An 11,595-nucleotide genomic window follows, 5' to 3' on the forward strand; every position below is an offset into this window, starting at 1 on the left:
GAACATAAGGGGGAACGTCGACATGCTACCCGCCTTTCACACCGTCACACTTACCCATCGGAATCCAGGGCGACGACCTGGATGATGTAGTCCCCTATGTCCCTGTCCCTGGTCCTCCACTCCAGCCGGGAGGTCACCACGCGCTCTGCCACGCGCTGGGGGTCAGGCTGGGGGGTGGGGGCCGTGATGGGGTGTTGGGGGATGGAGATCACGCGGAAGGCTGTCACTTTCCTGTTGATCAGTTTGATCGGAGAGCGAGGCAATAAATTCATTCCTTGTGTGTGTGTGTGTGTGTGTGTGTGTGTGTGTGTGTGTGTGTGTGTGTGTGTGTGTGTGTGTGGAGCGGGTGGGGGTCGTGGGGTGGTGCTGCAAGTATACATAATACATATAGTTTAAATCATAGTTTTGCTTACCCTCAGAAACAGGTGTTTGTTGAGCCGAAAGTTGTGAGCTGGAAACGGAGAAGTCTATCTTCAGCAGCCAACATCGATCGGCATTTCAATGGTTTACGTATGAACATTATTTCGATCTAATCAAAGATTCAATATTTCCCTGTCTTCCCCACAACACTTTGAGTCCGATAAATCGTAACAAAATCGCTAAATGTATAAACAGCGTAATAATTAAAGACAATTATCATACCGGACATGTCCAGTTTTTTTAGGCAAAATTATGATCGGAGAACAGACGCGTTCTCCAACAGGCAGCAGTGTAGACTAAGGTTCATCACCATCAGCCTCTACCATAATGGATGATATATCTTTTTATATATTCTATGCACTGTCGGAATCTATGAAAACGCATGTTGATCTTAAAAAATTACGAATGTTTCTCTCCAAATAATGGCGGAATCAGGAAAAGTCATCAAACGTGCATAGTGTGAATTAAATCAGAATGCTAAATTCTGGACCACACGCCAGGAACATTTGTTGATGTGGACGGTTGTTTGTGCACTATCGATTCGATTCGATTCGAGTGTCGAGTTATACCGCGCAGTCGTGTATCCATGCCTATCGCCGCCTTTGACTGGTAAGAAACGAATCACCTCCGAGTTCGCCTCATTCCAAGACGACGTCTAAGTTGACCTGAGTACCAATGTTGTGATTTACGGGTTCAGAAATGTGGAAGCGCAATGCGTTTGAGGGCATTTAGACAGACAGGCAGAGAGCAGATCGACAGAGAGGCAGATAGAAAGATACAAGTGGATGGTACATTCTTATTTTATACAGGAGGCATGGGAAAGGAAGTAAGCTGGGTCAGCTCTTGACTCACGTGCTGACCGGAGTGTTGTCATCGGGTTTGGCAGCCAGTGGGATGGAGAGGACGGAGCCAGCGTACACCGTGTACACGTGCTGACTGAACGGCGTGGGGGACACGAACTCCGGCACCGTCATGTTGGCAACCACCCACACCATGAACTGGACACGTCAGCAATTACTGGGGGTTGCATTTTGCCGTTAAATGTTAAGGCTGACGAGGGATTACCAGTTATTAGCATGGACAGAACAGATGAATGGTCATACGTTAGTTTTGACATCTTCAGTAAGTCAGCAGCAAAAAGGACTTCAAATCAAACCAGCTGCTAAAAAGTTCATCCGACTGGAAAGGGGCCAGTTCAGGGCTGAAAACCATCAGTCCTCAAAACCAGTCAGAAAGAAACCAAAAGAATGTTTAAAATAAAGATCAGTTAAAATATCATTAAAAGACCAATTCACACACGCCTCCATTCCACGTAAAATTCAAACAAAAATCACTGGGCTAATTTCTGAAAAAAACAACCCCCCCCCCCTCCCCCCAGAATATCCCACGGAACTTATCAGCACACGGCGTTTATGGAGCTAGCTGTGAAATATTTGTGCCAAATATCAAGCAGATCCCAGCAATCTATCAGCAGATGTTTGATACTGAGAGACTGATTGCAAGGCACACGCCATGAAGCTTCTTCACCTTTCAAGAGGTAAGAATGTGTCCAATAAGAATCACCTGCTTGCAGCCTGCAGAACTCCTCTTTCCTAGAATTGAAGGAAGGAAGAAATTACTGGATGTAAGGGTGGATCTAACATAATTTGTTACCATTTTGGAAACTGCATTCGTCTTTTCAGGGGTGTTTCACACATGATTGAACCTTGGGTCTCAGGTTTTGTGGCGCGAGAAAGTCCATCATTTGTGGCATTTTTGGCAAGTCGATATACGACTTCATTTCCTCAAATGCGCAGGTGACCAGTAATCCAAATTGTCCAAGTGAGAACGATATATTAACCTTTGTTGTTGTGTTTTTTTAGTATCCCATGCAGTTCATGAAATTCAGTCAGCATGGGATGATTAATATTTCGGCAACTGACGACCTGAAGACCTGACAGTAAATCAGAGATCGAACATTTATGAGGTGAGATTAATGAACCAGTTTCAGAACCAGAACCAGGGCAGTAACTTCAACTGTACTGACGGAACTGTTTGTTTAACGAGGGGGGGGGGGTCTTGCAGTGGATGGACAGAATGCAGCAGCCACCTAGCCGTCCTCCGATTTGGAACCGTCTGTACAAACTTTAGGCAAAGAAGAATATGCTTGACAAAGTTCATCATGCTGCACCGAGCAAACATTCCTGTAGCAGGCGTGACACACAGAGAAAAGTGAGACGGCGCATGTGAAGAGGGCTCTTCGATCCAAAGGATATCCTTAAATGGATGCCCGACTTTCCTCCTGGCAGAAAAAGACGCCACATCAGAACGCAATCCGGACGAGGATTACGTTCATACATGGAACATGAGAGAGACTGGCCCAGGCCTTCAGACCTACCAACTCCTTACAGTCGAAACTGACACACGTGAAGGGATGTCTCTGCGAAGGTAAAACGTGTGTGTGGAGGAGGGGGGTGCGGGTGGCGGAGGGGTGGGGATGGGGGGTCTGCCACATTCAGTGCACTGACTATGAGGGGGATGTTTCTGGTGAAAGTGGAAGAATAATGAACAAACGTTTCAAGGCGCAAACCAGAAGTGACTGCTTTCCACGAGCATCTCAGTTCATAGAGCCACAGCACTGACCTGGACAGGATATCTGTGTTGTGCACAGAAACCCATTTCTGGAACAGAAATGTAAAAGATGCTGTCCAACTCAAATGAGGAAGCCTAGCCTCAACCGGGACACAGGCTTTGAACTTCCCTTCAATTCATGACATATTTTACATCACTGTCAGGCGCCTGTAGCCAGGCAAACTTTGATGCATTAGTGAGTGCACTTTACCCACCATCTGTCCAACCCAAGACTTTCCTTATCAGTTTTGCTGATGAAGGTGGTGAAAGAAATATGCGAGTGGCAAAGTATGATTCTGAAAAAATGAAAACTTTCCACAAAAGGAACTTACACGGATAGTGGGCGCCAAAGGTTTGGCAACAGCTTGTCTGTACATGATCAGTGTCTTCGTGATTGAGATGATTGACAGAAGGATAGGTGTTTTCCCCTTATATATTTCCCTGATAATCATTTTCCTCACTTTTTTAGACACAGGTTTCAGGAGTTACTTTTGAGCAAAACTCTTTCGAAGACTTGCGGCGCCTGCTTGGTTTACACACGTGTATTGATTTTGCTCTGAGCCGTGAATGAGCGCTAGTGTTTTCTGTGTCTGGCTTAAAAAAAAGAAGAGATTTCTTCCCCAGTGCACGAACGTTGAGACAGTTCTTTACAAGTTCTTGACACAGGTTTCCTTAACTGAATATACAAATCACTGCAAACTATCAACAGTTACATACTGAACGGAGTACGTTAACGGTTACGAATGATTAGCAATTACACCTTGTACAGAAATGATCATGTTATTAGTTATGTAATCAATCATAGTTTATTTCATGAATTATGTCAAGGGTCTGAGCTCGTCACGGTCACAAATACTAGTATCTACACAGTAGCATTTAAACAAAGAAGATGATATGTTGATTCACTTCGAACCTAAATGAATGTTACCTGGTTACTACAATTAATCACTTATATATGTCACACACCACTACATGTAGACCTACAGACTACCATTTATTTCATGGGGTGCACGTGTCAAATCACGTTCATTTCTGGTGCACTGAACTGCGTTAATAAAAGAACACTTACAGGCGGTCATAAAAGCACTTTTGCGAAGGATACTTTATTTGAAGTAACAGAATATCAACACACACACACACACACACACACACACACACACACACACACACACACACACACATTTTCAGCTTACTTCGAGGATGGAAGAACCGAGCGGGTGCGCATCGTAGGCTTTGAGACTGCCGGAACCCCATGTGATAGGGTTACGGGTTAATTCGTCCAGAACCAAGGCTACCATCCCTCTGGAGTTGTCTCGAAAGCCATCCCTGGACATGGCTGTCACTGTCACCACACAGTCCTGTGCACAAGATAATGATAACAACAACAACAATAATAATAATAACTGATAATAACAATGAAAATAGTGATAATAATGATAGTAATAACAATAATGATAATATAATACTTGTTATCAGTATTATCACTATCGTTATTATGATCATTATGATCACTATCATTGCTGTTACTATTATCATTGTAATAATCAGAATATATTGGACTTATATATACCGCAAACCCTCCACACAAAGGGCTCTAAACACATCATATGAGTTTCAGTTTCAGTTTCAGTAGCTCAAGGAGGCGTCACTGCCTTCGGACAAATCCATATACGCTACACCACATCTGCCAAGCAGATGCCTGACCAGCAGCGTAGCCCAACGCGCTTAGTCAGGCTTTGAGAAAAAAAAAGAAAAAAAAAGGTAAATAAATAATAGATAAGCATACATATATAAGTAAATAAATAAATAAATAATAATTATAATATAAAAAGGTAATAATAATAATAATAATAATAAATAAATAAATAAATAAGACAACAATGATGATAAATAAGCAAATAAATGTAAAACATGAAGACACACATTCACACATACACCCACACATGCATAACAGATATGCACCAAACATGCAGTTTCAGATATGAAAGCACAGTCAAATACACATAAACGTACATGAGCCCCAACACACACACACACACACATTACCCTGCACTTCCTCTACCCCCTCCTCCACACACTCATTTCTAGGCAACATATCGCAGCTTCCACGGCACAGATACACACACACACAGATGAACACTTACTTGTACAAGCACACATACATACGCCCATATCCCCCACCCCCAACCCCACACACATATATACAAACACGTTCCAATATCTCGTTGCTCCCACAGTGTAGGCATGCATACACTCACATACCTCATCCTCTACCCCCCCTCACCCCCGCACCCTCACCTCCCCCTCACACACACACACACACACTCACATACGCACGTGCACAGAACTCTCCTGACACTTGTGTACACTTACACCCTTGGGCATGCACAAACGCACTCAAACACACAGACACACACAAACACACACATACACACACACACAGAGGCTGCCACTGATTGGCCGCAAGAGGGATGGGAAAAGATCTCTGATGCCAAGAACGTGACGTCTAGTGTGTTGCTCAGTCTATTGTTTTTGGAAAAGCCCACAGAGACTCTGTTCCGTCTTGAAGAAATTTGCGCACTGTTGGTTTGGAAATGATGCCGATATTTGTTTGATTTGCAAAGCATCGTGCTCTACCTTTCATGTTAGACTTACAGCCGCTCCCTCTCTCTGCTTTTATTTCTTTGAGGCGATCGGTGGTGTGATGGCCTTGTACCTGTTCTTTTTGATATTCTTTGACTTTTCTGAGGATTTCCGATTTTCCTAGATGTAGGCCGCTCGTTGGTGTTGCGTTACCAGCAAGTCTGTCAGCTCGCACTTCCCTTAACACCTGCATGTCCCGGGCAGTATGACCATGTGAGTTTTTTAATCTGAAAGTTGCGCATTGCCTTATGCCACTCTGGGCTTCCCATTCCGTTTTCAATTTTCTGTATGAGGTTCATTGAGTCGGTTTGAATCATGGCATGTTGGTTTCCGGGCGTATGGATGGATGATAGCCACTGGAGGGCATGTGTCACAGCTTCAACTTCCATCGTTAGGCTGGAGGTTGTGACTTTGTAGGCAGCATTCTCTTCCCTAATTGTTTTTCCATTTTGTTTCGCAGTGAATCCCCAAAGGGATTGGTCTTTGGTGACTGAGCCATCTGTGTATATGATGATGTCCTCTTCTTTACTGTTTTCTTCTATGAGTAGCTTCACTTCCGCATCAGTTTTGCCCTCTGGCCATTCCCGACAATGTCTTCCTAGAGTGGGTGAAATGGCTGTGTTGAACAGATGGTTGAGGTTTTCGGGGTTTTTCTCCCATTCTTTTGTTTCTTCCAGGTCTTGTAGTCGGCATACTAGCTGGATTGTGTCTTCTGCTTGCCCCATCCATGATCGTCCTCGTCCTAGACGGCTGCCTTTTGGTTCTTTGACTGCGTCATGCAGTGGGTTTTGAGGGTTTTCTAATGCTTTGAAGTAGGTCTTAACCTGTTCTAACTTGTTTCTGGCCTGCACTGAAGGAAGGTCAAGCAGGTATCACATGGTTTCCGTGGGCGTGTCTTTTGTTGTTCCAAGAATCAGCCTCCTAGCTTCATTTTGAACTCTTTCTAATTTTAGGAGGTTGCTTTGAGATGGTGTTGTTAGCCCAAGTCCATAGTCGATCACACTGAGGACGAGTGATTGGTATAGCAGGAAGAGGTGGCGTTGTTCAATACCTTTGGTTGCCATTGCTTTTAAGACTGAAAGGCCATTTTTGCATTTGAGAACAGTATTTTCCGTATGTTTTCTGAAGGTCAGCATCCTGTCGAAGTGTATTCCTAGGTAGCGTAGGCATTCGGTTTTCTCGATCTGAATCCCGTTGAATGACACAGGTGGTGGTGATTTGCTTGCGGTTCTCTTGTTGAGGGTGCACAGCAATGTTTGGGCTTTCGCTGGATTGATGGAAGATCCTGTGTCTTTGCACCATTGAGCAATACTATTTAGTTGTTTCTGGACGGCTTTAGTTCTTTCCTGAGCATCTTTCGAAGTTTTGAAGACCAGGCCATCATCCGCAAGAGTAAGCACCCGAGCTATTCCATTGTTGTTTAAGTCTGCAAGGCCCTTCGTGTAGACACTGTAGAGGACAGGAGAGAGCGGAGACCCTTGTGGCAGTCCCATGGATAGTTTAGAAGGTACAGACATCCAATCTTCGAGGCGTAGGACGACGGTTCTTTCCTGAAACGCTGCTGCTATCCATCTTGTCAGTGTCAAACTTACTCCATACAGCTCCATGAGGTGTGCAAACTGGACTTTATTGTAGGCATCTTCAAGGTCGATTGCTACTGCTAGTGTTTCTTCTTTTCTTTGAAATCCTTCATACACCTCATATGCAAAAGCAGCTGCATTTTCCCATGTGGACTTGCCTGTTCTGTAACCACCTTGATTTGAAGGGAGAATGTGCCTGTGTTCAAGATCCCTTGCAAGTTTCCTGGCTATCATGCGTTCCATGAGCTTTCCAGCAATGTTTTGCATTGTTAGGATCCGGTAGCCGCTTACCTGACGATGGTCCTTTCCTGGTTTTGGTATGGGTTTTAAGAAGCTGTGTGTCCAGTCCTCCGGCACATGTCCATTGTGGAAACTGTTTTTGATATAGATTGAAAAGTTTGCTTCTGTCTTCTTCCGATAGCTCCTTGATGTCCGAGTAGTGAACTTTGTCTGGGCCAGGAGCCGATTCTTTCTTGCATTTAGCTATTGCTTCGTTTAGATCATCTATTGTCAAGTCATCATCGGGTCCAGTCTGCATAAGGGTTTGGTTTAACTCCTCAACATATTTCTTTTTCTCATCTAAGTTTCTTTGATCGCTCTGTTGTATGAAACGTTTGAGCAGGGCGGATCCTTTTTCTTCGTTTGTCTTAAGCTTGGTTCCGTCAGTGTCTAACATGTCTGGGGTTGTTGCTGTGCACGTTTTCCCTTCCATGCGACGATAAAATTGCCAGAACTCTGTCAATGTTGTGTCATAACTGAGTGCCTCGCAAAACTGTTTCCACTTGTCATTTTTGGCCTCTTGAGCAATGACTTCAAACTGTTTAGTTTTTTCTTTCATTTTTGTTTCAATGTCTTTGTCCGGAGATGGTTTTGTTCTTTCTTTTTGCCAAAGTTTGACAGCCGCATGTTTTTCTATCCAGGCTCTCTGTGTGTCGGTATTCCACCATGGGGGCTGAATAGTTTGTATCCGGTTCGGTGCCGTTCTTTTGTTTCTTCTGCGTCTTAATTTTTCGATGACGGTTGTCTCTTTGGTTTCATACTGAAATGGATCACGCGGTTTCATACAGGGTTTATCTGACAGTTTCTGTAGACTGAAAACTACCTGGAGGTGGTCACTGCCTTGGTGTGGAAGCGTCTCTCCATTCATTTCTGCTCTGAATTTTGGAGATGTTAGAGCGATGTCGATCACACTGTCACTGTCCTCTTGTCTTGTTCCAAGGCGAGTTGGGGATGTGGTTGTTAATGGGCTAAGAAGAATTTCCCCTATCATTCCTTCAAGTGCGAGTCCTTGTGGGTTGGTGTTCCGCTGGTCCCATAACTTCGATCTTGCATTAAGGTCTCCACAGATAATGACCGAGTCTCCAAATTCGTTCTCTATTTCCTCTAAAAAGGCCCAATCCTCTTTTGTTGTGCAGGTTCCTGGGTGAACACAGGCTTGGTGAGCACGATGCTTTTGTGAATTCCGTCAGGTTTTTCAAGACGCACCCCCACTAGTTCACATGAGTTGCTACACCATTTCTCTAGATTATGGTGGAAACTTTGTTTTTTAGGTTTTTGTTCAGTATGATTGCTACTCCTCTTCCTTCATTCCTTTGAAAGACTGTGAAATTCTCAAAATGTATTGGTCTGTCTGCACTTGTCCTGGTCTCTTGGAGACATAAAATGTCAAAATCATATGCCAATTTCTCAATTGTTGAGATTCTCATTCTCGCGCTGGAACAATTCCAACTGCCGATTCTAAAGAATTTCTTTGACAGCCGCTCTGCTTTTGTCATTTTGCTACCTAAGCACAATCTTTTCCCACCTCTTTTCCACGCTTGTTTTGGGGTTTGGGGGATCTGAATTTGTCTCGTGCTATGCAGCTGATCCCCGAGGTGCACGCGAGACAGGGTTTTTTGTTGGTATCCATAGGAAGGTGTTCTGTGTGGTGAGGGAAAATATTCGGTCGCCCTGACAGAGCCTCTTATCAGGGAAGGGCAATGGATGTCCATCTGTGTGGAGTCCGTCAGCCTGGTGTCGCCCTAAGGCCAGACTGCATACAGTAAGTGACTGTTTAACCCAACAGCCAGTCATCCCATTGGTACTGTATGAATGCCGTGGGACTGGGGATTTTTAGTTGTCTCCTCTTAGCCGGTGGAAGGGTGCATCTGGGTATTGTTGCGTAGCAGATTGTATTTTGCGGAAAACTACAGGTCCTTCTGTAATATGACTTTTACACTGACTCACTGGGTGGTTTTAACATCCAGTTTTCAAATACACAGTCTCAGCTACACAATTTCAAATCCTGCCCACACAGCCCTCACTTGTGATGTGTCTGCTAAACATTGCATAAGCACAACGGTCGTCTTCGCGTGGTTTCGCCCGGTGCTATACCAATCACATGAAACAATACATATTCAATAGTGCAATACCACACAAGAGCACATGAGGACATAGAAGTGAAAAAATCAATATACACCAATGCAATACAACAAATTGCAGATATGAACAATCTCTGAAGAAAGGCACTACCTATGTCCTACAACCCCCCCCCCCCCCCCACACACACACACACACCGACCCACAAGCACACACACTACACGAAGACACAGGTAAATAAAAGATAGACTGGAACAAACCCAGACACTTCCTCAAAATGGGAAGCTTCGGGCTTGTCCTTATACCAATCTGACATGTGCACACAGCAGCGATGACAGAAGAAATGTGCAAAGATAAATTAGCATTTACTCAAGACTGCCATAGCCCATTAATCCTGAATATGCTACACAGAATATACGGACCATACGGAACAAACACATGGTTGCCTCGATGGATATTTGACTCGAAATAAAAGAAAGAAATGAGGATGAGAGTGTGAAGAATTAGTTAACAACAATGGTAACTCTCTCTCTGTGTTTTGTTCTGTTCCACTGTTATGTCCCTGGTGTTTGTTTTAAACAACTTCGGTTCTTTAAGTAAGAAATGTCGACCACCACCCCTCCTCTCTTTTATCAATCAATCAAATCAATCAAAAACACTTTATTAATCCACATGGAAATTAAGTTGTGCAATCACAGGCTCATTGTAAACACTGGCATAAAATCATGCGCAACATAAGAAGAGATTAAAACTAGTCAAATAAGAATTCCCAATAGCATACGATATACTAACCCCCCCCACCCCCCACCCCCCCACTCACATACTCATGTTAAGACAATAGGGTATTGCACAACAATATTAACAAATGAAAACATCCAACAAAAAAAAGGGTATAAGATTACTAAAAATGACATGCGCGCACGCACGCACACACACCCACCCACACACACACCCACACACACACGTTAAGACCATAAGGTATTGTACAACAATACATAAATAAAAACATCAAGGGAATAAATCGTATATATAAGTAAAATGCACACACACACACACACACACACACACACACACACACACACTCACTCACACACACACACACAAACAACGTATGCATGCACATAAAATATGTCACGCCAATAAGATTAGAACATTAACATTAAGATACATGAAATCCAAGTAAAATAAGAAAATATTTTAAAATCACTTCCGATCACACACACACACAAATGCTTGCTTGCCCGTGCTCACCCGCTCAGTCCCACATGCACGCATAATGTCTGCTCCCATACACTCGTCTGCTGGTGAAGTTCAGGTGTTGCTGTGGCGAGGGGGCTTGGGGGGTGGGAGGGGTGGGGGTGGGGTCACTTAGTGTATTGGATGTTTTGATTGTGTGCGCGAATGGCTGTAGGAATAAATGAATTAATGTATCGAGATGTTCTTGCGCGTGGAGCTCTAAACCTACCACTTATGTCTGACCTTCTGCTATTAATGTCATCATGTAGTGGGTGTCTTACGTCGGTCAAAATTGTTATTAGTCTGTCAGTCAGTTTTCTATTGTGCATGTCGCTAAAGGTGTCTTGTCTTATACCCACCACCCCACCCGCTTTCCTAATGACTTTTTCCAACCTGTCTTTGTCATGTTTGGTCAGGTTTCCCCCCCAGCACACGGCTCCGTATGTAAAAACACTACAGACAACAGATGTGTAAAACATTTGGAGCATCTGCCTGCATACATTAAAAGATTTCATTTTTCTAAGACAGTACATGCGACTGTTGCTCTTTTTAATGAGTGCAGTTGAGTTTTCATTCCAAGACAGCTTATTGTCGATTATCACACCGAGATATTTGTATGAGTCTACTTGTTCGACCACTTCATTTTTTGTGATGATTTTACTTAAAGTTGATTTCTTTTTTCTGAAGTCGATTACAAGCTCTTTGGTTTTGCCAACATTCAGCTCAAGGAAATTTTCTTCACACCAGT

General features: G+C 43.6%; 1 protein-coding gene across 1 annotated transcript in view; it reads right to left on the reverse strand.

Moving 5' to 3' along the window:
* Positions 1-1,943: 1,943 nt before the first annotated feature.
* LOC143281481 (uncharacterized) overlaps positions 1,944-11,595 on the reverse strand; it is a 24,114-nt gene continuing 14,462 nt past the window's right edge. The window contains exons 7-9 of the mRNA XM_076586690.1: positions 4,224-4,388; positions 3,043-3,080; positions 1,944-1,947 (exon numbers count right to left, since the gene is read on the reverse strand). Of these exons, the coding sequence (XP_076442805.1) occupies positions 1,944-1,947; positions 3,043-3,080; positions 4,224-4,388 (207 nt within the window). The remainder of the gene's footprint in view (positions 1,948-3,042; positions 3,081-4,223; positions 4,389-11,595) is intronic.

This window comes from Babylonia areolata, chromosome 4, assembly GCF_041734735.1.
Source record: "Babylonia areolata isolate BAREFJ2019XMU chromosome 4, ASM4173473v1, whole genome shotgun sequence".
Lineage (NCBI taxonomy): Eukaryota > Metazoa > Mollusca > Gastropoda > Neogastropoda > Buccinidae > Babylonia > Babylonia areolata.